General features: G+C 40.5%; 1 protein-coding gene across 1 annotated transcript in view; it reads left to right on the forward strand.

Annotated features, from left to right (window-relative positions):
* Positions 1 to 24,863, forward strand: part of PDPK1 (3-phosphoinositide dependent protein kinase 1) — an 89,901-nt gene extending 65,038 nt beyond the window's left edge. The window contains exons 3-14 of the mRNA XM_082262144.1: positions 1,578 to 1,620; positions 2,042 to 2,179; positions 6,995 to 7,139; positions 8,489 to 8,586; positions 9,835 to 9,910; positions 11,310 to 11,378; positions 11,475 to 11,571; positions 12,481 to 12,654; positions 17,220 to 17,437; positions 18,708 to 18,765; positions 19,128 to 19,280; positions 24,567 to 24,863. Of these exons, the coding sequence (XP_082118270.1) occupies positions 1,578 to 1,620; positions 2,042 to 2,179; positions 6,995 to 7,139; positions 8,489 to 8,586; positions 9,835 to 9,910; positions 11,310 to 11,378; positions 11,475 to 11,571; positions 12,481 to 12,654; positions 17,220 to 17,437; positions 18,708 to 18,765; positions 19,128 to 19,280; positions 24,567 to 24,680 (1,383 nt within the window). The 3' untranslated portion in view covers positions 24,681 to 24,863. The remainder of the gene's footprint in view (positions 1 to 1,577; positions 1,621 to 2,041; positions 2,180 to 6,994; positions 7,140 to 8,488; positions 8,587 to 9,834; positions 9,911 to 11,309; positions 11,379 to 11,474; positions 11,572 to 12,480; positions 12,655 to 17,219; positions 17,438 to 18,707; positions 18,766 to 19,127; positions 19,281 to 24,566) is intronic.
* Positions 24,864 to 25,782: the final 919 nt, after the last annotated feature.

Raw genomic sequence — 25,782 nt, forward strand, 5'->3', positions numbered from 1 at the left:
TGTATCTAAAGTTGCTAGTACATTTAACACAAACCTCTAGCCAGACTGACATTGCTGCTAATTAGGGATGCACCGAAATTAAAATTTCGGGCCGAAACCGAAAATGCAGGATGCCCTTGGCCGAAAACCGAAAATGACTTTTCCCCCCAAAAAATGTAAAATAGATAGAAGAGGGGCATACACCAAAAACAGGCAGCGACGTACACCTGTCGCTGCCACCCTGTCACAGTATATTTACTGTGATGGGTTGGCAAGAGGTTAATTTAATTACCAATGGTATTTGTATTATGCAGCATGAGGGGGTTAATGTATTGCCACTGCTGGTCACTCATCTATTAGTGACCGACCAGTGGCAGTTAATTAACCCCTTTGTGCTGCATTAGTGCAACCAGTATCAGTGCAACCAGTGTTAATTAACACTGATACTGGTTGTACTAATGCAGCACAAAGGGGTTAATTAACTGCCACTGGTTGGTCACTAATGCATCAGTGACCAGCAGTGGCAATACATTAACCCCCTCATGCTTCATAATACAAATACCATTGGTAAGCTGCCTCAGCTCTCCCCCATCTCCCCCCCCCCCCCCCACTGCCTCAGCGTCCCCCTCGGCAGTACACCCTCCCCCCCTGGCTCAGCGTCCCTCCTTGGGTGTCCTTCATTCAAAAGTCCCGCCTCTGGCCGGCGGCCCGCCTCCCGGTGATGTCACTACTACGATCTGTGTATGAATGAAGTGACACACAGGGCGGGAGGGCGGGGCGAGCGGCCGCTAATAGATATAACTATGTGATCCTTCCCTGTCAGCGGGACTGTGTGTGAATGAGAACTGACCTGACACCGGGCGGGGGCGGGGGAAGCGGCCGCTAATAACTATAACTATGTGAGCCTTCACTTCCCTGTCAGCAGAGATACATGCCTGACAGGGAAGTGAAGCTCACATAGTTACAGCTATTAGCGGCCGCTCCCCCCGCCCGGTGTCAGGTCAGTTCTCATTCACACACAGTCCCGCTGACAGGGAAGGATCACATAGTTATATCTATTAGCGGCCGCTCGCCCCGCCCTCCCGCCTGGTATGTCCCTTCATTCATACACACATCGTAGTAGTAGGGACGTCATTGAGAGGCGGGCGGCCGGCCAGAGGCGGGACTTTTAAAACCTGCGCTGCACCCTCCTCCTTCCTCATGGCGGCCATATTAATTTCGGCAATATTAACCCATTATCGGCTGAAATGGGATAGGCTCATTTTCGGCTGATAATTTCGGTGGCCAAAATTTCGGTGCATCCCTACTGCTAATCAAAGGTATCTCTGTAGCTCCTGTGACTTTAACCAGAGAGGAGGCACTCTAATACAGGAGGTGAGTTACTGGCCAGATCACCAGGTGAAAACAGAGGGGGGAAAAAGAAAAAAAAGTGAAAAAGGAAACTAATGTAGCCACCGCTTATCTGATGGGTAAGCTGCAATATAATACTGTTTTGGTGGTAACTAGTTTTAATTTCTGCATCTTTAAAGGTTCATGTGAAAGTGTAATGCTGATAATGTCCTTTATAAAACATTAAAACTACCTTTTTTACTTTGTAGGTGGTTTTGGCTAAAGAGTTAACAACAGGAAGAGAGTTTGCCAGTAAGTTTATATTTTTTAGTTATTTTTCACAATGTTTAATGTGAAACTTCAAGAAACAAAAACAGTTTCACACTTTTGTCCTGATCCCAATCAGTTCTGTCCAATGCTGTTTATATTGGGTCCGGATTGCTGTTCGGTATGGTTCAAATCCTAGTTTTCTTATTGTGGATACAGCGGTCAGCTGTGATCTTTTTTCAGCTGACCGTTACAGCTATATTATGGTGAAAGATCATGTTGTTCATTCTCCCCTTGTCCATTCAAAGAATGGCATGTATTTTGTTCACAAATTACGAGATGTTTTGTGAATGAACAAGGGGAGAGAAGGGGGTGGATAAATGAAAGAATGTTTCTTTATGTTTGCATGTTTTGTTTTGTTTTTTATCTCTAAAAATGCCCTAATATCTTGTTTTGTCTTTGTTAGTTAAAATTTTACAGAAGCGTCATATTGTAAAGGAGAATAAGGTACCTTATGTGACGAGGGAAAGAGATGTGATGTCACGTCTGGACCACCCGTTCTTCGTCAAACTATACTTCACATTTCAAGATGTTGATAAACTGTGTATCCTTATCAGCAGCATGCTACCCTAAAATAGGAATATGCTAGATTTACTAGCAAAATATGTATTCTAACCAAGCTCCAGGCTTTCTCCAAGCTCAGTCACACGGCAGTCTATACCCTGCTTTGACTAATATGTAAAAACCATAAGAGAGTCATTTCTGAAAGGTGCCCTAAACGCCTCCTGGCTGGCTATTGTAGCAAAACTGCTGGCCACCAAAGTGGCTACTCTGAACGAATGTCCTGTTTACATTGTGTGCACGCGCTGTCATTGGACAGCACGGATTACAGGCAAAATCACAAACCCCAAATACAGTGGCTCTATACCTTGGGATCATACACAAGCCAACTTTCCTCTTACAAACAACAAGGAGAGGAAAGAGGATTGCCACTCCCTTGTACAAAAAATTTATTTACTGTATTTATGTACCAGCACTTCCACTAACCACTGATTGGGGGATGTTGGGGTAGAATGTTGCTTATACTGACCACCAATGATTTGAAATAGGGGACGTTTAACTAATCACAAGGTATTAGGAGGATATTTTGCTGTCACTGACCACCATTAATTGGGGGTAAGAGTAAATTTTTTTGTTAATCATACTACTTATAATGCTTTTAGGGAGATTCAGCACAGCATAACCATGCCCACTTTTTGTCTAAATGTGTCTGTTTTAAACCTTTTCAAGATTGTAGTAACATTTTCTACAGAACAGATGGTTAAAACATCCTTGTGTGAAGTGCACATGTGTTCTCTTTGACATATAGCTATTGCTCACAATATGATTTCAATGCAATGAAAATGTTATCCTCCATGGAACTCTATTCCACCAATAAAAGAATACTAGCATTATGCTTCATACGTTGTCTTTTAAAGGCTAAGTGCAAGTTAACCACCTCAGTACCAGCATGTTTCTTCATTTCCAAAACATGTGGCAAAAATGCGATTACCGTATATAGTCGAGTATAAGCCGACATTTTCAGCATGTTTTTTTATGCTGAAAAAGCCCCCTCGGCTTATACTCGAATTACAGTCTCACTTACCTTTTCCCCAGGTCAGTGCGCATGTGCCGCCGCCGCTCGGGAAAGCCCGTACACGTTCGGCTATTCCCGGGCAGACGGCACATGCGCGGTGACGTGTTGGCGCCAGACTGCACCATTTTTAAATGTAAGGCGGAAAGGTAAGCGAGACTCCTCCACAGCCCCTGCATCTCCTCAGGAGATGCAGTGCTGCGGGCATGGTACAGGAGATTCTCCTGTACCATGCCCACAGCACTGCATCTCCTGTGCCATGCCTGTGTACCATCTCCTGTGCCATGCCTGTGTACCATCTTCTGTGCCATGCCTGTACCATCTCTTGTACCATGCCCGCAGCCCCTGCACCATGCCCGCAGCCCCTGCACCATGCCCGCAGCCCCTGTTTTGGGTCTCGTGGTGGTCAAGTTGGGTCCAGTAGCTGCTGCATTTCCCACCCGAGGCTTATACTAGAGTCAATAAGTTTTCCCAGTTTTTTAGGGTAAAATTGGGTGCCTCGGCTTATATTTGGGTCGGCTTATTCTTGAGTATATACGGTACCTTGGGATGTATACTTTCCAAAAAAAGGGTACTTTTGTGGAGTGTTTGTAATACTGTATACTGGCAGTTTGATTTGATATGTTTTATAACAACACAGAAAAACATTTTTTTCCCTAATTTTGGGGCATTTTTTCATTTATATAGTAAAAAAAAAAACCCAGTGGTTATTAAATAACACCAAAAGAAAGCTCAGTCTCAAACAAATTTATAAAAAGTTCATAAAGGTACAATGTTGCATAAGTAATTGTCAGTCAAGCTGTCTAAAACTATCAACTGAAAATGGCGTAACATGCTGGAATTGAATAATGTGAATAATGAATAATAGTGAATAATACAGCTCTTAAAGTGCGCCTCTGAAACTCAAAAATATCAAATGAAGCCGAAATAGGTAAGGATCGCACAGAGCACACCATGCTAGACTTTTCCTACTACATGTCCTGGCTTTCTTAAGAGCGGAGTAAGGTACCAATATGCAAAGTTGGCTTGCATCAGACTGAGAAGGGTTTGCTGCTACACTTCACGTAAAGAGACTTGGCAGACATTGAGTTACCCTATAGATGCTAATAATGTAAGGATGTTCTCCAAAAGCATGATGAGTTGGTTTTAAAAGGAGTGGTGGTTCTATAGGGTCTTATTTCCCTGTAGAGGTTGTTAATGTACTAAAGCAGGGGTGCTCAACCTTTTGAAGTGCACGGGCCGGCCACTTAAGTGATTTGGTAACCGGCCGTGGGCCACAATGAAATAAAATAGTTCAGAGCTTAGAATTCTTTTCTTTTGAATAGCATAATGAAGATTTTAAACAATCAGGATAATCATTTTCCATAGGACCAATCCCCAATTGATGTTTACCCACTGTTTAATCACAAAAATCTAATTTTTTATTAACCAGATCACCATTGATCCTACTCTCGCGCTCAGGTGTTTCCAGCAAAAAAAGGTCTCAACCTGTGTTGCAGCACTTGTCCTAATAGCGCAATACACTTCTTTATTCACTAGCGGCCCAGCTGCTGTAGATTTATTGAGGCAAGTCGGCTCTGTTGCGCGAAATGACGTACATGTACGTCGCTTCGTGTAGAAGTTAGTGTGGGTGCACGCGCCGATTGGCTAGAGGGGGAGCCAATCAGCGGGTTCGGCAGCCGCGATGTCCGCCGGGCACCCGCGATCACTCCACGTGCAGACAACGGTGGTCTGCTGATGTAAACACGGCAGTTCTGTGAGGGATGAACACAGGGATCTTGTGTTCCTCCTATTTAGGAACACAGGTCTCTGTGTTCATCCAGTGAGCCCATCCCCCACACAGAAAGCACCCCCTAGGCACACATTTAACCCTTTGATCGCCCCTCATGTTATCCCCTTCCAGTGTCATTTGTACAGTAACAGTGCATGTTTTTAGCACTGAGGGCGGCACAGTGGTGTAGTGGTTAGTACTTTCACCTAGCAGCAAGAGGGTCGCTGGTTCGAATCCCAACCACGACACTACCTGCCTGGAGTTTGCATGTTCTCCCTGTGCCTGCGTGGGTTTCCTCCGGGTATTCGGTTTCCTCCCACACTCCAAAGACATGCTGGTAGGTTAATTGGATCCTGTATTAGATTGGCCCTACTGTCTATGTATAAATGTGAGTTAGTGACCTTAGGTTGTAAGCTCCTTGAGGGCAGGGACTGATGTGAATGTGCAATGTATATGTAAAGCGCTGCGTAAATTGACAGCGCTATATAAGAACCTGAAAATAAAATAATAAATAATGTCACTGGTACCCCCAAAAGTGTCAAAAATGTCAGGTGTCTGATCTGTCCGCCGCAATGTTGCAGTCCTACTAAAAATCGCTGATCACCGCCATTATTAGTAATAAAATAAAAATGACATAAATTTTTCCCCTAGTTTGTAGACACGATAACTTTTGCACAAAACAATAAATTTTTACTTATTGGGATTTTTTTTTTACCAAAAATATGTAACAGAATACAAATTGGCTTAAAAAAATGATGAAAACGTTTTGAGTTTTTTTTATTGGGAATGTTTTATAGCAGAAAGTAAAAAATATATTAGTTTTTTTTCCAGAATTGTCGCTCTTTTTTTGTTTATAGCACAAAAAAAAAAATTGCAGAGGTGATCAAATACCACCAAAAGAAAGCTCTATTTGTGGGGGGCATCAATTTTATTTGGGTACAGCGTCGCATGACTGCGCAATGGTCAGTTAGGCCCCTTTCACACGGGCGATCCGATCAGATCCGCCTGTCAGTTTTTTTGGCGGATCTGATTGGATCCTCCATGCAGCTCTATGGGGCAGCGGATGTCAGCGGAGACACCTCCGCTGACACCCGCTGCCATCCGTATCCGATCCTGTCCGTGAAATCTGGACAGATGGAAACCCTATTTTTCCATCCGTTCAGGGATCGGATCGGATGAGAGCGGACAGGCGCTGCAAGCGGAGACGCAGCTGTCATCCGCCGGCTCAGCGGGGATCGGCGGATCGATCCCCGCTGAGCAGCACGGATCCGCCTACGGAGGCGGACCGTGTGAAAGAGCCCTTAAAATAACACAGTGCCGTATCGCAAAAAAAGGCCTGGTCATTAAGGGCCTTCCGGTCCCTAGGTGGTTAAGCAAAGATAAGATGACACACAATGCACTCATATGCTTCCGAAATGACACCAAACTCATCACAACTGTGAGAATCCACCTTTAGGACCCCTGTATGGATGCCACTAGATGTAATCCACTCCGCTAAAGGCTCCTCCCCCCGTGTCTGTGTGTAAGGAAGGAAAGAGAAAATCAGGGAGCTGATCGCAATAGAAGCTTGTGTATGACAGCCGCTAGGATTATGGAGGATCAGCAATCATTCAGTAGAGCGGCGTGCACCCGAAAGGAGGCTGCACGGGTTACCATAGGTTTGAGATAGCTGGCCACATCAGACGGCTCCGCAGGTCACAGGTTGCGCATGCCTATACTAAAGGGTCTAAAATGAACATGTCTGTGTTGTCCAATCGCCACCAATAACTTTTTACTGTCAAGCTGAAGGTTGTAAAATGGAGGGGAGCTTGAGATTGATGGCTGTAGTCAGCAGACTTTATAATACTGTATTATACTTCATAATGTTTCTTAGACCTTGTTTAAATGGGATCCAATGTTTTTTTTTTTTTTTTAATATTACTTTGAGCATGGTTTATAAGGGGTAGCTTTTAGTGTTTTAGAAAGGGGAAAAAAAATATACTGTTGTACATGTGGTTTCTTAACAAGTGCTGCAGATTTTGGCCTCAGTTACGCTAAGAATGGTGAACTACTGAAATACATAAGGAAGATTGGCTCATTCGATGAAACATGCACAAGGTTTTACACTGCTGAAATAGTGTGCGCTTTAGAATATTTACATGATAAGGGAATTATTCACAGGTGAGGATGTCATGTTAAATATAGTTATGTATGCATGTATGAAGGTAAAATTGTTTCAGAGTATTTTGTGGAATTAAAGGAGAAGTACAGACAAAGCTCGTTTGGCTGTACTTTGTGGATCACTGGAGTGCAGTTCATTTCGCACTCCTGTGACCTGTTTTCAGCACCCAACTGGCTGAAGTCCTCTATCTGTTGATGTCACAGTGTCTATCCAGGCTCAGGTAAGATCGCGACCATGAAGTCGGGATCCGCCCACATGCCTGGACCGGCATCCGGCTTAGCAAGCTGCTGAGAGCCCGGTCCGGCCGCCCCTGCCCCCTCCAAAGCTCAGCACCCCAGTGAGCAAGGAGGGGACAGAGCAGAGAGCTGTGAGAACCCAGCGGTCTGCGGTACTTGATTGCTCAGTTCTCAGTGTTAGAGCCGGTGCGGGACAGATGGAGCATCGTATGCTGCATCCATCTAGGTAAATAGTAATCTAAAAAAAAAATAATGAAGTCTATACTTCTCTTTTAAATTATTCTTCCCAAACTTCAGATGTACAATTGGATTGAAGTAGTGACTGCTGATAGACCTTTCTCTCAAAAAACCTCTAAACATAAAGTGCAAGCATGGTTGTATAAAATATAACTTACAGTGGTTGTAAAGGCTGAAGGTTTTTTACCTTCAAGCATTCTGTGCATGAAGGTAAAAAACCTACAGTGTGCAGCTCCCCTCTCATCCTCCCTTTATACTCAACTGAGCCCGATCTCGATCTAGCGATATGCACTAGATCAGAAGCTCTCCCAGGTCTCTCCTTTCTCATAGGCTGAGACACCGCAGCGGGGAGCCATTGGTTTCCGCTGCTGTCAATCACAGCCAGTGAGGAGAGAGCTGGGAGCAAGAGGCGCTCGGGAACGAGCACGCACAAGTGCCCCCAGAGCAAGCAGCTTGCTCTGGGGGCACTCAGCAGGGGGAAGGGGCACAGAGCACCAACGGGGAACCCGAGAAGAGGAGGATCGGGGTTGCTCTGCAAAATCATTGCACAGAGCAGGTAAGTATGACGTTTGTTATTAAAAAAAAAAAAAAGTTTTGAACCTTTACAAACGCTTTCATAATAGAGATAAAATTGTAAAGGATTTCTAAGGGTATGGAATCTAAAACCATTAAAGTAAGGTAAAGATGGCATAGTGCTAGTCATTTCAAATATCAAATAAATCATCTGAATTCCTGTTCAGTAAACTCCAGGAAAAAACTACCAAGCATCATTAAAGCAAACCCAAACCCAAAAGTGCCAATAGAGAAGGGCAGCTGATGTTACCATTGTTCACATGCAGTGACAGATATTAACTGTGCTTTTTTACTTGTTTCAGAGACCTAAAACCTGAAAACATTTTACTTAGTGAAGACATGCATATTCAAATTACAGACTTTGGAACAGCAAAGGTCTTATCGTCTGACACCAGGCAAGGTGGGGGTCTCGTGTTTTCATCTTCTTATAATAATTATTAGTATTTTATTTTATAACATATTTATATTTACAGAGACTTAGCGTATGGACACTTGGCTAGGCATAAACATATTGCTGTTTGAAAGAGAAATTGGATCAATGATTTATAGGGCCTCTGTACAGAAAACACTGAACTGGCAGAAATTCTAATTTACCCATTTAATGAATGTTTTGCTATCCATAAGTACAGATTAAACCAATTGGCAATCTTATGAGCAATAGTTGGCATGCTTGGAAAGTGAATACAGAAGTTCAGAAATGGAGAATTCCTGATGGCGTGCATTATACAGTTTGCATTTAAAGTGGTTTTAAACCCCAAAGGAAAAATGTAATATGTTACAGCTTACCAATCCTTAAATGTGCTGGCTACATTAGTTCAGTTTTTTACTAAAGCTTTTTTTTCCCCTCAATTTCCACCTGGTGCTTCAGCCAGTAACACACATCCTGAATTACCTGGTGAGAATAGAAAAAAAAATGGAAAAAAGGAAACTAATGCAGCCACCACATTTGAGGATTGATGAGCTTTAGTATATGTATTTTTTTTAGTTTTAAAACCTTTTTAACTTATTTTGTAAGTCCCCATTCTACTCATGTAAAATATGTTGTGTGAGTTTCAGATTAGGTTTATGGTAATTTGATGAATGATCTTTTTTTATGATGGCCATCCATACTTTAGTAAATGATTGACTTATTTTCTAGATGAAATCTTATGATCGGAATATTTGATCTATAGTTGACAACCAATTTGATCAATATGCCACACACAGGGAAGTGGATTTCAATCGATAGTTAAGATGCCATCCTAACTTACCGATTGCATCTCTGTTTCCACCATGTATTCGTATAATCTGATTGATCAAAATGCGATCATATTCATAAACAACGTATCTCTGTGCTGACAATTGGTGCAAAGAGATTGATAATTTTCCACCCTGGCCGATTTGCTAGGTTTGATTGAATCTGATCGAAATTAAGTTTAAAAGGGAAATTAGAGCTTTTCAATTGTGTGCAGATGCAATCATTTTGAATAAAGTCGACACATGTATGGCCACCAATTACGTGCTGTCCAAATAAGTGACAGACACTATGCTGTTTTGACACTATGCTGTTTTCCAATACTAAAAAACGACAAAATTCCGGTGTTATGAAATTAACAGTGGAAGTTTGTTCTGAGATTGCTAATGATTTTTCTCTTTTGTTTGTTTATAGCACGAGCAAACTCGTTTGTGGGGACAGCGCAATATGTGTCACCAGAACTTCTCACAGAGAAATCTGCTTGCAAGAGGCAAGTATTATTTTACTCTAAAGCCCAGCTCCTAGTTTATCTACATTTTTTTGTGAACCCTTAGGAAGCAAACCTATGAATATCATGATTGGTTTTTTTGCATTTTTAAGTTTGGTAAGTTGGTATTTTTCATATATACTGTACATTAATACAAATATATCTTGTTTTTGTACTCTCTCATATTGAAACCGGTGAGGCGATGGTAACACTATGATCTGTCTTAGAACTTCTTTTAATTGCTATCTGCATCTAAACAACCATTCAACCCCTGTGCAGCTTATGAAAAACTCTGACTCTGTCAGAGGAGGGACAGACTCCCCTCCTTGTCTCTGCTCAGAGGGGTTAGTACGAGGTTTCAGTTAGTAAGAGGCATTGCTGGGCTCTCTTTTTAGAAAGCCTGGTGTGCTCTGCAAATACATTATGGTGTAAAGCACATATTATTAAAAGTTTATAAGCAAGATTATACATCAGTAAAGGAAACATTTTATAAAAGACCAGTTTATGAATTCCTAAAAATGGTTGTTTTTTTTTTTGTTTTTTATTTGAGTTAATTTGATTAAAATTGTATTGATTTGTATTGTTAATCTGATATCCGGATAAACATATTTGCTTATTACATTCTCAAACTCCGGCCTTGTAGTGATGTGCATTTAGAGTATTTTGTGCATGCCGTGAAGCTGCTGCTGGGCGCCACCATAAGCAGCCCCTGCAGACTCAGAACTTACACTTATGTAAAAATGATTTAGAATTCCCCTTCGCTTCTCCCCAAGCAGCTAGTTAAAAAGTTATGTAGGAAGGCGAGAGGAGGGATGAAGCAGCTTGGTCAGCACAAAGAGTAATCAGGTGCTACCTGAAGAAGAGAGAGGAATATAGCATGCAAAAAGTAGGTTGCTGTGCTAGGAAATTGACTAGAGTAGTTCATTTTATTAGCAAATTTAAAGACATATTCCACATGATTAAAAAGAAATAGCTGCAAGTAAGCATTTACAATACTTGATGATTCTGTGCTTTCACTTTTATATTTTAAGTTGGTGACGGGGTCCTATTAAAAATAGACCCTGGAATAACTTTTAAATGTATGGGTCTCTTAAAAAAAAAAAATGGCATACTTCCCCCTTTTAGAGAAAAAGTCTGCTCCTATGATACCAGTGGATCCCCTCTGTTTGCTACTGTATATAAGTTCCACAGTCAGCCAGCATGCTGTATTGAAAGAGGTGGGTGCACACTCAAAATTCACCAGTGTCAAACACTGGCCTGCTTTTTAGCTGTACTGCCTGAATTGGTTGAGTATCGTTATCTAGATTTTTTTTTTTTTCTCTCTTTTTAAAACCTGTTTTTTTATTAGACTGACCTCATTCTGAAATCCTGTTTTTTTTTTTTTTTTTCCTCCTCCCTGCAGTTCGGACCTCTGGGCACTGGGTTGTATTGTATATCAATTAGTAGCCGGACTACCACCATTCAGAGCTGGGTAAGAGATTGCCATAATTGGCATGTGCCATTGTTCATCAGTGCTTCTATGTATTCTAACTTTCTTAAAAAATGCATGTGTCCTTCTATCTTGCAGAAATGAATATCTTATATTCCAGAAGATAATAAAGCTGGAGTATGACTTCCCAGAAAAATTCTTCCCTAGAGCAAAAGACCTTGTGGAAAAGCTTCTGGTAATTTTTTATCCATTAGGAACCATGCCTGTGGTTTTTGAATCTGTGGAAGATGTAAACTGGTTCAGTTCTTTATCTATATTATTTATCAAAGTATTAGTTTATGTTTAGTTTAATTCTCTGTAACATTTTCATGAGCTCAGTTAAGATATCTTGTAAAATAAAATAAAAAGTTTTTTTCCTTTCAGTTGAGGGTCATAATAATTCAATATCACTTGGGCTATACTGCCACCTACAAGAGATTGAGACACTGGCAAACAGAACTTATATTATATAACCCCTCCTGTACGCAGCATGTTTTTTGCAAGCATTTTAGGAGTTCGGGTGCCTAAGCTTGCAATTTGAACTCTTTATGAGTGGCCCAAAGCCTGCAAGATTTAACCAGATAGGTCCTCCCATGTGTCTATCTTCGGTGGCTAACATCCAGAGAGTCTTTATAGACCAAGAATTCCCTGCCATGATCCTTTAGTTTCTTTGAGTGAATAGGTGTAGTCTCTTCTCCCTGCCCTCGGGGGATCACACTTGCCAGGATATCACATTGCAAGGGATTGTAGTCTAGTTACTCATATCAGATGGTTTGCTCTTTGTCAGGGGGATCCTACTGAGTTGAATACTGTTCATCAACGTGCAGGGGTACCTCTTGCACACCCAACCCTTTATTGAGTCTGGTACCCTTCAGTTTTCTAGTAGACTCTCAGCGGGTCACTTAGCTATCCTTAAGGGTTATTTTGTTGTGAGGGTTCTCATAGTCTTTGGACATCTCATTGACTGGCCAACTGTTGTCTGAATTTCGGTGTCCCTTAAGAGACTTTAGAAATTTTGCTTTTATGGTAAGTACAAAAATCATATTTTTCTAAGCTTTGTTCTACTTCATTTTAACTACTGTTTTGATTTTGTCCTCTCTGCCAGGTCCTAGACCCTAGTAAACGATTAGGCTGTGAAGATTTTGGAGGCTTTGGCCCCCTCAAGGCCCATTCGTTCTTTGATGGCATCACGTGGCAGGACCTGCACCTTCAGACACCTCCAAAACTCACAGCTTATTTACCAGCAATGGCTGAAGACGATGAAGAATTCTATGGAAATGTAAGTAAAAATGTGATGTTAGAACACATTCATGCTAGTTGAATGTCAAGGAACATTCCCAGCTCAGTGAGAAAAAAAGCAGTTTATTTTTTTGAGAGCACTAACAGGGTTTCAGTTCACCTGTGTTTTTAGGATTATTAAAATGCAAGAGTCCCAGTTGCAACACAATACATTTATGTCTTTCAGAAACCAAAGCTTATGTGTTGGTGGGTAAGCAGCACCATAATATGAAGAATCCTTAACTTTATTGTTAAAGCAGATGGCAATACTGCCAAGGCTTTTCAGGGTTTACAGATACAAGCATCAAGAGATTGATTGGGTGTTAAAATGGATGTTCTGGACTGCTTCTTGGTGCTGCTCTGATCCTTGGCTCCCCAACCTCTGAAATGTGTTGGATGTTTCCTCATTTTTTTTGTAACATTAAAAAGTAAAGAATTTGTCGTGCTGAAAAGCCTTTTGACCACTGTTTGCAGTGCTGTTCACCCACCCACACCTAAGCCACAATTTTGAAGGACCTGTTCATCCTCGCCACAGGAAGTTGTCCTTACCAACTCCATAATTAGAGAAAAGTACAAATTAATTTTGCTAATTTAATACAGCTAATTCACGCAGGCATCATTCTAGGAACATTGGCACATTATAACGTCCCATTCACACACAGACAATAACTTGTGAACTTTCTGTATTTGTTTACACATCTTTTTTTTTCAGCAGGTTGGGTGCAGAACTATGGAAGGTCTCAACAGCTTTATAGACTTTAAGGCTCCATGCACACTGGCTTTCTACAGGAGATTTGCGTTTTGCCTGTAGAAGCAGCTTGAAGTGATATTAAAGTCCTTTTTTTTTTTTTTTTTTTAAACTAACAAACATGTTAACCTGTTCTGTGCAGTTGGTTTTGCACAGAGCAGCCCCGATCCTCCTCTTCTAGGTCCCTCGCCGGCGCTCCAGGCCCCTTCCTCCTGCCAAGTGTCCCCACAGCAAGCAGCTTGCTATGGGGGAACCAAACTGAGCTGCTTCTGCCTGTATGCCCATCTCTCCCCACTGACTTTGATTGACACAGTGGGAGCCAGTGGCGCCCACTGCTGTGTCTCAGCCAGTCAGAAGAGTCCCGGACAGCCGATGCTCTCGTGCAACATCACTGGATTAAGATGGGGCTCAGGTAAGTATTGGGGGGGGTTGCTGCACACTGAAGGTTTTTTTTATCTTAATGTATAGAATGCATTAAGATTAAACACCCTCTGCCTTTAGAACTGCTTTAATGTTATCCTATGTGTCGATGCACATTAGGGCGTTTGGAGGCACTCATTTTTGAGATCAGTTTTCTAGCAGAACAAAAACAATAAATGCACCTAAATGTGAATACAAATATGCTCTATATGAGGCTCCGTTCACACTTGTGCGATGCGGGAACGCTGCGAATATGCAGCGTATTCCCGCATCGCATCCGCACCTCTGGCAGTTCACACTGCAATATGCGATACGCAGTGGGTGTCAATTAAATGTTAACGACACCCCCAGTTTGATCGCATATTGTAGTGCGATCTGACAGTTCGCACAGAATCGGATCTCACAAGTGTGAACCACTGTGCGATCCGATCCTGATGCGGCTGAAAAAATGCCTCCTGTGCGTCTTTGGTGGGAATTCAGCCATACAAAGTGTATAGCTGAAATTCGCACCGCACATCAGATCGCATGCAATGAAGGAGCAGTGCGCTCCGAATTACATGCGATCTCCGCAGCCGCACATATGTGAAGCGGCACTGAGAGAAAGGTTTTTTTGACGTTTTTTTTTTTTTTTTAAGCCCAGTTTGCATGGACCTAATGGACTACGAGGCAGTTAACCTAAATCTAGAATTTGTTTTATTTTGGAAAAAATTACTAATCTTATAATAGAGTATGTCCCATATTCAGACAAAACCGGTTGTTTGCTATGTTTTACTTTGCTCTTTAACCTGAGATTTTCAGCAAAGCTCACTACTTTGTGATGCTTTGGAAAGATTGGATAGGCAAGGGGACATACTGAATTTAGGATTTTACATATTACCTAATATTGATGCTTTTCTTGTGAATGCTATTCCTCCTCTGCAGACTTTTCCATTTAAATATAGTGGTAAGGAGGAATATACCAATTTTTTTATGAGAGGCCCTTCACCTGTAGAGCACAATAGGGTTACTGTGCTCTTTCATTCCTCACTGGTGTATAAGTTTGTACTGTTGCACTTGGTAGCACTTTCGTGGCATGTAAGCATTACATGGGGAATATTTCAGCACATGTGATAATTAGTATGGGGTATGTAGAGTTCACTCATTCATACTGCTGGAAGCACGTAAACAAGGCTTATTTTGCCTGATCACATATGTAAATAATTAATAATACAAGGGTTACAGCAAGTTTAATGTTATGTAAGTCAGGCCTATAGTCAACAACATAACGGGTCCTCAGGCATTTTAGTACTTAAGACAATATGGGTAATTCATCAAGATTGGTGCAGGAGGTTATTTTGTAGTTAATACTAACAATTTTCATATTTTAAAACCTTTTTAATGGGTATTTCTTCAGATTTGAACTCTTTATCACACATTATGGCATATGCTTATTATATATCAGTTTTAAGTATGCCCGGGGTCAAATAAAGCAAGAAAATGTTCAAAAATCATACAAAAAAACAAAATGTTTCTTTTGGTATGTGGTTTATGTAACATAAGGGGTATTCCTGCCTTTTACTTTCCACTTGGTTTTTTAGTTGGAAGGCTTAGTGAATATAGGAAATTCCACAATCCAAAGTTGATTACCCTATTTAATTAAAAGGGTAAGGCATGGCTTGTAAACTGTTAGTTGTTTAGATGGTATATGCAATAAATTTACAAACTTCCAGGGTAACCTTTATTCCTACTAATGGCGTACAAAATGTAATAATGTTGTTCTAACACACTCTCATAAAGAAGACGCCTGATTAGGAAATCCTCAGATATTAAAGAAATAGAAATGTTTCCCCTGCAGTCGTCTTTATACATTTTCTGTTTCTTCATGATGATATGTATAATTCTAAAGAGATCAAATGTGCTGCCTTCTCTCCAAAATTCTTCTGTATAAATGATTTGTGTTTTTGTATCATGCACTACACTGTGTATTATGTTTACTGGCAGGTGCAGTCTACAGCTCTGAGCTGTTCAAAAACTACACATTTCTGTATATAATAGGAAATAGGCTGACTATAAAACAGATGATCTCCAGCCGGATGATACCCGTTTGCCCCTCTAACTTCTAAGGTTCAGCACCTTCATCCTAACAGCCCAGAGTTAAAGTGGATGTAAACCCTCACATATACCCAGTGAAGTTGACAGCCACCTCAGATGATACATGGAGATGAAACAAATCTCCCTACTTAAGTTTTATTTGTATATCTGCTGTCTTCAGCTTTCTACATCGTTTAGAAAGTGAACACTGTGTTAGAATTTTTTCTTCCTGTTTCAGCACTGGGTGTGGAGTCTTAGCATACACTGTGTGACAGCTGACTGGAGGAAAGGCACATATCCCCCCCCCCTCCACATAGGCAGAGGAAGGAAGAAACATGCAGAGCTGTGCTGTGAATAGACCAGCTCTCTGCTAATCTATCTCTATGCACGCACCGCGACCCAAATTTCCAGCTGCTTTTATCTCCTATGTAGGGGAACTTGTCAGAAGTTATAATGCTGATAACAGAGGAACGGAGCAGCGGAAAGACACAGGACTTAGGGCTTTGGAGAGCGATAAGTAAACACTACAGATATATGTGCCAGGTCAAATTTCATGAATGGGGTTTACATCCACTTTAAGGTCTCATGCACGCTGGACATTTTTACAGCTGCTGTTTTTTGGCTTCAGGCTTTTTTTTTCTGAAGCTAGTGGGTTTTGATAGGAGTTTGTCAGCTGTAAAAGCTTAAAAAACGCTGAAAAATGTGGCTATTTGGCGTTTATCAGCGTTTTGGAGTCATATGCTTTTGGGGGGGTATAATTTTGTTTAAAAAAAAAAATGCTGAAAAACTCATTCTACAGCTACAACTTTCCACAGGTAACGCTACTGGCATTTTTATAACGTCCATTGTTCATGAAGCCTAAACATTAAATTCTGTTTTCTTTTTCCTCTGTTTAATCTTATGGGTAATACAAGTTTTCTTTCTTTTCTATAGAAAAAAAAAAAGAATCAGGCTTTACCCAATCTGACATTTTAGATTATATCAACTAGGGCGTTTATTGGCCCACTGTATGGAAATGTCCAGTATTGAAGTAAGGAGATTCTCACAAGGCACATTTTGAACTCTGTGGAGGACACCTTACCATTCTTTACTTCCTAATAGTAGCCAGAGGCTGGGATAGTGGAGCTACAGTACAGTGTAGGCATTGCACTATCTGTTTATGGCTGTATACAATTAGACTAGATCATAAAAAAACATTTTTTTTTTAAATGTATTGAATGAATTTAATTTCCAATGTTTTCTGACCCATTTGTGATCCAGACTTACAGGCAGTGCACCTAGTGTATAGTCATCTAATGTGATTTAATGTATGCCTTTCTCTCTTTCAGTATGATGACCTTCTGAGTCAGTTTGGAGGTATGCAAGTAGCCTTGTCTGTATCACCCCAAACGCGGCTAACACCAGAACCCATTCAGCCACAGCGGTCTGGCAGTAACATAGAACAGTACATCCACGACATTGATAATAATTCTTTTGAGCTTGATCTACAGTTCTCAGAGGAGGAAAAGCGGCTACTGCTAGAAAAACAATCTGGAGGAAACCAGTGGTAAGCGGCTCCATTTCTGCCCCTTTTAAATCAAGCCTGTTAGGTCCTAAAAAGGTTCTAAATTAAACATTTTGCATGGGAGCTAGGTCCACCTTTGTCGTCATGAAGCCATGGAACTTATAGTCTATTGTTTACTTCCTCCAGCCCCATAACAGTAGGTTCATACTTCCTTACAGCCCTGGGCCATAAAGGTGTAGAAGAAAATGCGTATAAGGTTTCTGGGGGTTATTTGTTAAAGGGTTTACTATGCCTACGAATCCTGCCCACCCTTCTTTCCTGCCCCCTCTGATCCTATAATAAATACCCCTCCTAATACTTACCCTACGACAGACCGAAAAACTTAGTTTATATGTCCTCTTCCACATTACCACCCGCTTTTTTTTTTTACTCCTTTTTACCTATCCCGTAAAAACCGTTCTGAGTTCATAACTACTGTTGAGGCCGTACACACTTGAGGGAAATCGGACAAAATATCCTCCGATTTTTCTCTCTCTTGCTCAGCGTTCATTACCGTTTTTAGTTGACAGTGTATAAATGTTCACAAAATTTCTTGTCTGATTTTTTTTTTTTTTTTTTTTTGGAACATTTGTTCCCAGACTTCCGGGTTGTCAGCAACTTCAGATCATGCGCGTTCTTTCGTATCCGATTTTTCACGGACTTACTGCAACCACATTACACGAAAATTGGTCGTCTGGGGATGGACGATAAAAATTTTGGTGTTTGTCCCTCTGTTTTTTTTTGTGCGTTGAAAATGTCAGCATCGGCTGCTGAAAGTTGTGTACACACTAGCCGAAAATCGTACGATTTTACCTTGGACGGGAATTTTTGGCAGATTTTCTACTAGTGTGTACCCCACTTTATACTCCGTTGAAGCTACTTATATTAATACTCCTTGTCCTGAGATGCATTGTACCTCCTGAGATGCATTGTACCTCCTGAGATGCAATCTAATGTTATCTTTGTACATGTTCAGTTCCATTGTGCCGCCTTAGCTGTATTGTATCTTGTATTGTACTATGTATTCGGTTTGGCACAGTCTAGTTTATATCTCTGAAAGGATGCAGCAAGCAGGGATTTTTCCAGTGCACCCACCATGCTCAAATGTAAACAGGGCCTTACTTCTTATCAGAGTATTGTTTGTTGCATGAAGAGTTATTAGGGAATTAGCAAGTAGCCCTGTGCAAGCCAAGGACTACATTTGCTTAAGCATGTCAGTTTTTGCTTGGTTTTACTCATTTTTGTTTGTGTGTTTTACCTTTTTCATCTGCAGGCACCAGTTTGTAGAAAATAATTTAATCCTAAAAATGGGTCCAGTAGATAAAAGAAAGGTAAGTGTAAGATTTTTATTTAGGGAGTTTTATAGTGGTTTTTGTATACTGTATATATTTTCTTAGTTTTTCCTTGTCGGGGTGAAAAAAAAAATTGGTGTATGTTAAATGGGACGATTATTACAAGAAGTAACTTTTAAAGATGTTAATGTATGTGTGACTGTGTTTTTGGAAAGGAGGGAAATGTGTGGCAAAGGTTTTTGTGAATATTTTACTTCGTAATTACAGCATAGAGCGAGATCCCCAAAAAATGGGTATTGCAGTTAATTGGTTTTAATTAATTGCAAATGTTACAACTTATCTGGGAGAAAGATTCACTAATGTTCGGTACTAAAAACTAATCACTTTCTTTGTATATGCAGGGGCTGTTTGCTCGCCGACGTCAGCTGCTCCTTACAGAGGGTCCACACCTATATTATGTGGATCCAGTAAACAAAGTCCTGAAAGGAGAGATTCCATGGTCACAGGAACTGCGCCCAGAGGCCAAGAACTTTAAAACATTTTTTGTTCATACTGTAAGTCTACTTGGAATGTATGGCAAAGGAAATGTTTTCATGTAACCTTTAGGTTGACCTTCCATGCCCCCAGCCCCCCTCCCCAAATAATTTTAAAATGACACGAATCTAGTAACTGTTCCCCAAAAACATAAAATAAATGTTTACGCGTCCAGGAGGTGGAGGTAACATCACCATGACTCCTGGCAGAGCTGGTACGTGAAATCCTGCTAGTATACACTTCAGGCCACCGTGGGATTTCAAGTGCCCAGAGTGTGTAAAGTATATTGGGATGGGAATAAGAGAGCACCTGGTTCTCAACCAATAGTTTTTTCAGGCCATTTGTGTTTAGGGAAGGGCAGGGTGCTCACAAAAAATTGGGCCTCCTTTAAAGAGACTTTACCACTTCAGGTTCAAAGTGACAGTGTCAGATGATGAAGTGAATAGGGAGGTAATTGGCGCTGCCAGATGTAATCACACAGTAAGTAAAGGGAAACACATAGGGTGTGGTATGTCATATGAACATAATGAACCAATATTTCAAAAGCTAGTAAGTGGTGCAATGCACAAATGCCCAATAATAAATATTAATAAATAGATAAATACATATAATGAATATGTGCAAGTATTGTGACCTTTTAAATCAGGTGTCTTCAAACTATGGCCCTCCAGCTGTTCAGGAACTACAATTCCCATCATGCCTAGCCATGTCTGCGAATGCCAGAGTTTTCCAATGCCTCATGGGATGTGTAGTTCCACAACAGCTGGAGGGCCGTAGTTTGAGGATCCCTGTTTTAAATAAATAAATAAGTATATCATATAATAAACCAGTATTCCGAAAACCAATATATGATATAATGCAAAGACGCTCAATAATAAATATTAAAAATAATGCAGTAATAAATAAGTGCAAATTGGTGACAGTGACCTTATAGGTATAAATAAATACTAATATGAAAAAGTGACCATTTGAAAGGTGAATGATAAATCAATTCATAAACAAATTAAAAAATATGGTGAACAAAAATACACGTGAAAACTAGCCAATATGCTAGAAGGGACCAATTAAAGTGATCTCAGGAGAGAAGTATATAAATAAATAGGTGAAAAAAGTGAATAGGTAAAATTTGAATATATGGGCTATGTGTTCTAAAACTTCAATAAAGGTTGGTAAAAAATATATCAAATATAAAAAGACATCCTATAAAAAGTCCATAAATAAGTGAATGAAAGTCCAAGGAGAATGGAAATAGGAGGTCAGTCACGGGGTGATCCGAAAAACGTGGGTGCTGGGTGAGGAAATCAGTGCTCCCCTCTTATAACTTCCCGCACTCACCAAAGGGCGGCACCCCTGCAGGGGTAACCAGCGTTTCAAGTATTTCAAATAAGCCCCTCAATCGGCTGACCAGATCGCGTACTCCACTCTTGTCTAATTAGACAGGTTTACATTCTCCCATAGGAATAGATTATGGACGATAAATCCTCATGCATATAGCATATCCATCAAGTTAGGGAAGGTTCCAGGCAATACAAGGAAGAAAAGACTCCATGAATTACTGTATAACAACTTTTAAGTTTATTAGATAAAAATACAGAATACTCCCATTAAAAACAATGTACCGTGCATACAGGTGATAGGGACCGCAAACCCCTTGTGTAGCGGTAACTTACGGGACGCTGTGCGTTCCAGCGACCGGATCTGTGTCTCCCTTAAGCGGAACTGACGTGGCTACGCTTTACGTGTTTCGTCAACGGACGTCATCAGGAGCAGCCCCCTCCTTTTTCCATTCTCCTTGGACATTCATTCACTTATTTATGGACTTTTTATAGGATATCTTTTTATATTTGATATATTTTTTACCAACCTTTATTGAAGTTTTAGAACACATAGCCCATATATTCCAATTTTACCTATTCACTTTTTTCACCTTTTTATTTATATACTTCTCTCCTGAGATCACTTTAATTGGTCACTTCTAGCATATTGGCTAGTTTTCACGTGTATTTTTGTTCACCATATTTTTTAATTTGTTTATTAATTGATTTATCATTCACCTTTCAAATGGTCACTTTTTCATATTAGTATTTATTTATACCTATAAGGTCACTGTCCCCAATTTGCACTTATTTATTACTGCATTATTTTTAATATTTATTATTGAGCGTCTGTGCATTATATCATATATTGGTTTCCGGAATACTGGTTTATTATATGATATACTTATTTATTTATAAGGTCACAATACTTGCACATATTCATTATATGTATTTATCTATTTATTAATATTTATTATTGGGCATTTGTGCATTGCACCACTTACTAGCTTTTTAAATATTGGTTCATTATATTCATATGACATACCACACCCTATTTGTTTCCCTTTACTTACTGTGTGATTAAATCTGGCAGCGCCAATTACCTCCCTATTCACTTCACTTATGAATATAGTTTACACTATATTTTGAGGTAGGCAGCAGCCATTCTTACAAACTTTTTTTCTCTTACCCATTAGCGTGGAAATTTTGACTTATATACAGTGTCAGATGATAGCTCACCACCCTAGTTAGGTATACCCACCAGTTCATTCTCCTTTTCTGCCGCCTCACTTCATTGCTCTAAGCCATTTCTAAGGCCTGAGCAGGTAATCTCGGGCCTTAACACTGTCATGTGTTTGGGGGAGGGGGGGCAGCTTACTTGGTATGGACTTCTGCAACAGGGTGGTGGAAGGTAGTGTAGATAAGGAAGTCAACTTTTCTGAGGTGGTGGCCTGTCTTTAGAAACTTTCACTTTGCTCTGAAGGGAAAAAATGCCAGTGTCTCTTTAATCCTGAGTTAGTGTCATTAACGTGTTAAGCTGGCCATATGTGGTTTAGGTTTTTTTTGGGTCTTTATGTTCAGCCAGTGGGCTGTATGAAACAACTGTCTTTGAATTCTGATAGCAGGGAGACTCCCATACTGTCAGAATACACATATCAGTGCTGCAGCTGCTGATTCAGCAGTTTTATCCAATGGAACAATCAACTTCTGTTCAACTGCAGTAACTACACATGGATTAAAATTTGGCCTCTCCCTGCTGAAATTGATTTCAATGCATCTGTTGCCGCCCTTGCTGCACATGTGTATTTTATTGTTGCACTTGTCTTGTCCCAGTGCAGGTTTGAAGTTAAAGTGATACTAAACACACTGTTTAATTTACATTATCCATTCTTTTTCTGCATATGGATCATGGCACTGTATTTATTTTAGTTTTTTTTCCTAATTGATATACAGCTGTCACATGAGCCAGCTCTTTCCCAGCATGTCTTTAGGGAAAAAGGGGGGGGGGGGTAAAGAGCCACGCTAGTTCTCAATACAAATGAATAGATGACCGGCCGAAGACCAGCACCTCTCAACTGAAAGGCTAAATAGAAAATGAATTAAGGACAGGGCAGCCAGCACTATAGGATATGATGGATCCACAAGTAAACACAATAATATAAAAGTGCAGCGCCTAAAGGTTGATAAAGATGTGCTACATAGATGAACAAATAGAACACATTACTAAATCATCACAATAAAAATATAATGCGCGTATAGCACAATCCTCATGAAGCAGTCCATTGGATGGAGACACATACTAAAAGTGCCACTAATGTGGCAAACCACAGTCTCTCAATAGTTTGATGTAAACAGAGGAAGTGAAGAAAGGAAGCCGCTCCCAGAACAGGATAATGATCCACCACTGTGCTCGATGTAAATATAACTCTTACCAGAATAAATGGACCCTCAAATTAACCACTTTACCACTAGAGGATTTTGCTGTCTTACGTCTGAGCCACTTTTTGCGATTCGGCACTGTGCGACTTTAACTGACAATTGCGCGGTCGTGCGACGCCATACCCAAACGAAATTTACGTCCCTTTTTCCCCACAAACAGAGCTTTCTTTTGGTGGTATTTGATCACCTGTGCGATTTTTACTTTTTGCGCTATAAACAAAAAAAGAGCGTAAATTTTGAAAAAATAACAATATTTTCACATTTTTTTTTATATGAAATTCCCCCCCAAAAAAATGTAAAAATCAAAATTTTTTTAAATTTTTGGCCAATTTGTTTTCTGCTACCTATGTTTGGTAAAGAAAATCACAGTAAGCGTATTTTGATTGGTTTGCGCAAAAGTTATTGCGTTTACTAACTAAGGGAAAGATTTCTGTCATTTTTGATGGGGTTTTTTTAACGAGTAATGGCGGCGATCTGCGATTTTTTTTTTTTTTTTTTGCGGGACTGCAACATTGCGGCGGACAGATCGGAACCCTGACTGACATTTTTGACACTTTTGGGGGTACCAGTGACATTACTACAGTAATCAGTGCTATATATATGCACTGTTACTGTAAAAATGACACTGGCAGGGAAGGGGTTAATTTTATTGGAGAGGGAGGGGTTAATGTATGCCTGGTGCTTACTAACGTGTGTGGGGGGAGGTGACTGTGTGACACAAGGACAGATCCAGGGTTCAGCTATGCTGAACCCTGCAATCTGACCCTGCCTGTCACTTAGGTGATCCGCCCGCTTGTGTTTACACAAGCGGGCGGATCTCCACACTCGATTCCCCGACGATCGGGGAAGAGCAGCGGCGATCGCCGCTGCTCCTCCCCTGGCCCGACTCCCGCTGTGACTGAACACAGCAGGAGCGAGCCTCGGAGTAGGTCTACGTCGCCAGACGATAACCAACCACTTTGCCGCAGTAGTGCTCGAGTGAGCAGACGGCAAGTGGTTAATGAGCATTCAAAGAGACGTGTAGTATCACTCTCGTGGCAGGGCAGCATATAGGGAGCTATCCTTCAATATATCCACATCCCCAGTGCGTTCAAGAGCCATGGATAATAACCCCTTCTGGCATTTTCTGCATCACCAAACCTCCAGTGTACACCTCATAAAAGAAAGGGATCCAATCGTGTAATATGTACAAGCTTTTATTGCATAAAAAACAGAAGAATGCTACTCACATGAAAGCGGATGAAACAGACATGTAAACAAAGATGGCCACCGCAGTGCTTGCGTGCCTCATGCTTGACTGACGTGTTTCGTCATCACAGACGTTTTCAATGTCTCTATTCTGATGAATTTTCCTGGTTCTGTTACTATGGTTTGTGGTGGAGTGTTAACTGGTTGAGGTTTGTGATTTCAACACGTCTTTAATTTAAAACAAACAGTTCTTTATTTTAAAACAATACCCCATTGAGATTTTTCAGGTGCTTTGATTGCATGCTTGTGGACTCCTATATTTGTAAGCATTATCACTTTAACTTTTGTGGTCTTCACTTGCAGCCTAACCGAACTTATTACCTGATGGACCCAAGTGGAAACGCTCACAAGTGGTGTAAAAAGATTCAGGAAGTGTGGCGGCACAGATACCAGAATCACCAAAACAGCAGCATGTAGCATTGCGTCTCTTCCATGTCCTGCAAGCTTCCCTCATGCTGCTAGACTCCCTGATTCAACAGATGAGCTTTACATAGCAGAACAGAAGAGAGAACCCTTCTCCACTCACCCAAGCCACCATCTCTCCGCGACAAATTATACCGTCTGAAATCTACATAGAGTGAAGAAAAAAATAAAAACAAATTACAAAAAAAACACGAAGACAAACATGGACATTAATGGAATCCAGGGTTTACCTTGCTTCTTCTCTGTGCTTCTGTTGAGTTACAACATGCATATCGTTGCTGTGGTGATTTTGCTTTTGTGCACACCAGCTCTATATCTTCTGCAACCTAGTGGGTAGGCCTTGTTATGCCAGCTTTAACGTACAGTCGGTAGAAACACAGATCGTCGTACTTGTGCACACATTGACAAACTCATATACTGTAGTCTGTGGGACCTTCCTCTTGCCTATTTTAGTTTTTTTTCGGTTTGCCAGTGAAACTAGTTTTTGGTCAGGAAGCTTTACAACCTATACAATGCTGCAAGGTAGAACACAGCAGTCTTGTAATGGTATCCACTACCCGGTGGTGCAAGGAACACCAGTTCTACTCTTTACTTATGTTTTTTTTTATTTTTTATTTTTTTAATAGTGCATTAAGTAAGGTGAGATGTACAATTAGTAAACTTATCGTCACCGGTTCTACGTGGTACTTCTAGTTGTGTTTGTTCAGGAACGGTGCACCTGTCAACACAGAGTTTAAATAACAAGATTCAGGCTGCAGAGGAAATAGTATGTTGACGTAAGCACTGAATATAGAGTTATATACATTTTATATATATATAAATATATATACATATATATTTAATAGTAAAGAAATGTTATCTGAATTTTTATCCTCAGTCTGACAGTACCCTTTTTAAATCCATCACAAGAAAAACATTGTTGCAGGATAATTTAGATGGAAAAAAGTATTTTTTCCTCCATATTTGCCTGGCAAAAAAGGAATTAAAGGGTCCACACAAATACCTAAAGCTCACGTTTCAGCTCTGGGTGGAAGTTGGGTGAATTGATCATGCACATTTCCTGTGCCCCATAGAGCTATATTGCATTGACATCTCC

Source organism: Pelophylax lessonae (assembly GCF_965119305.1).
Source record: "Pelophylax lessonae genome assembly, chromosome: 6".
NCBI lineage: Eukaryota > Metazoa > Chordata > Amphibia > Anura > Ranidae > Pelophylax > Pelophylax lessonae.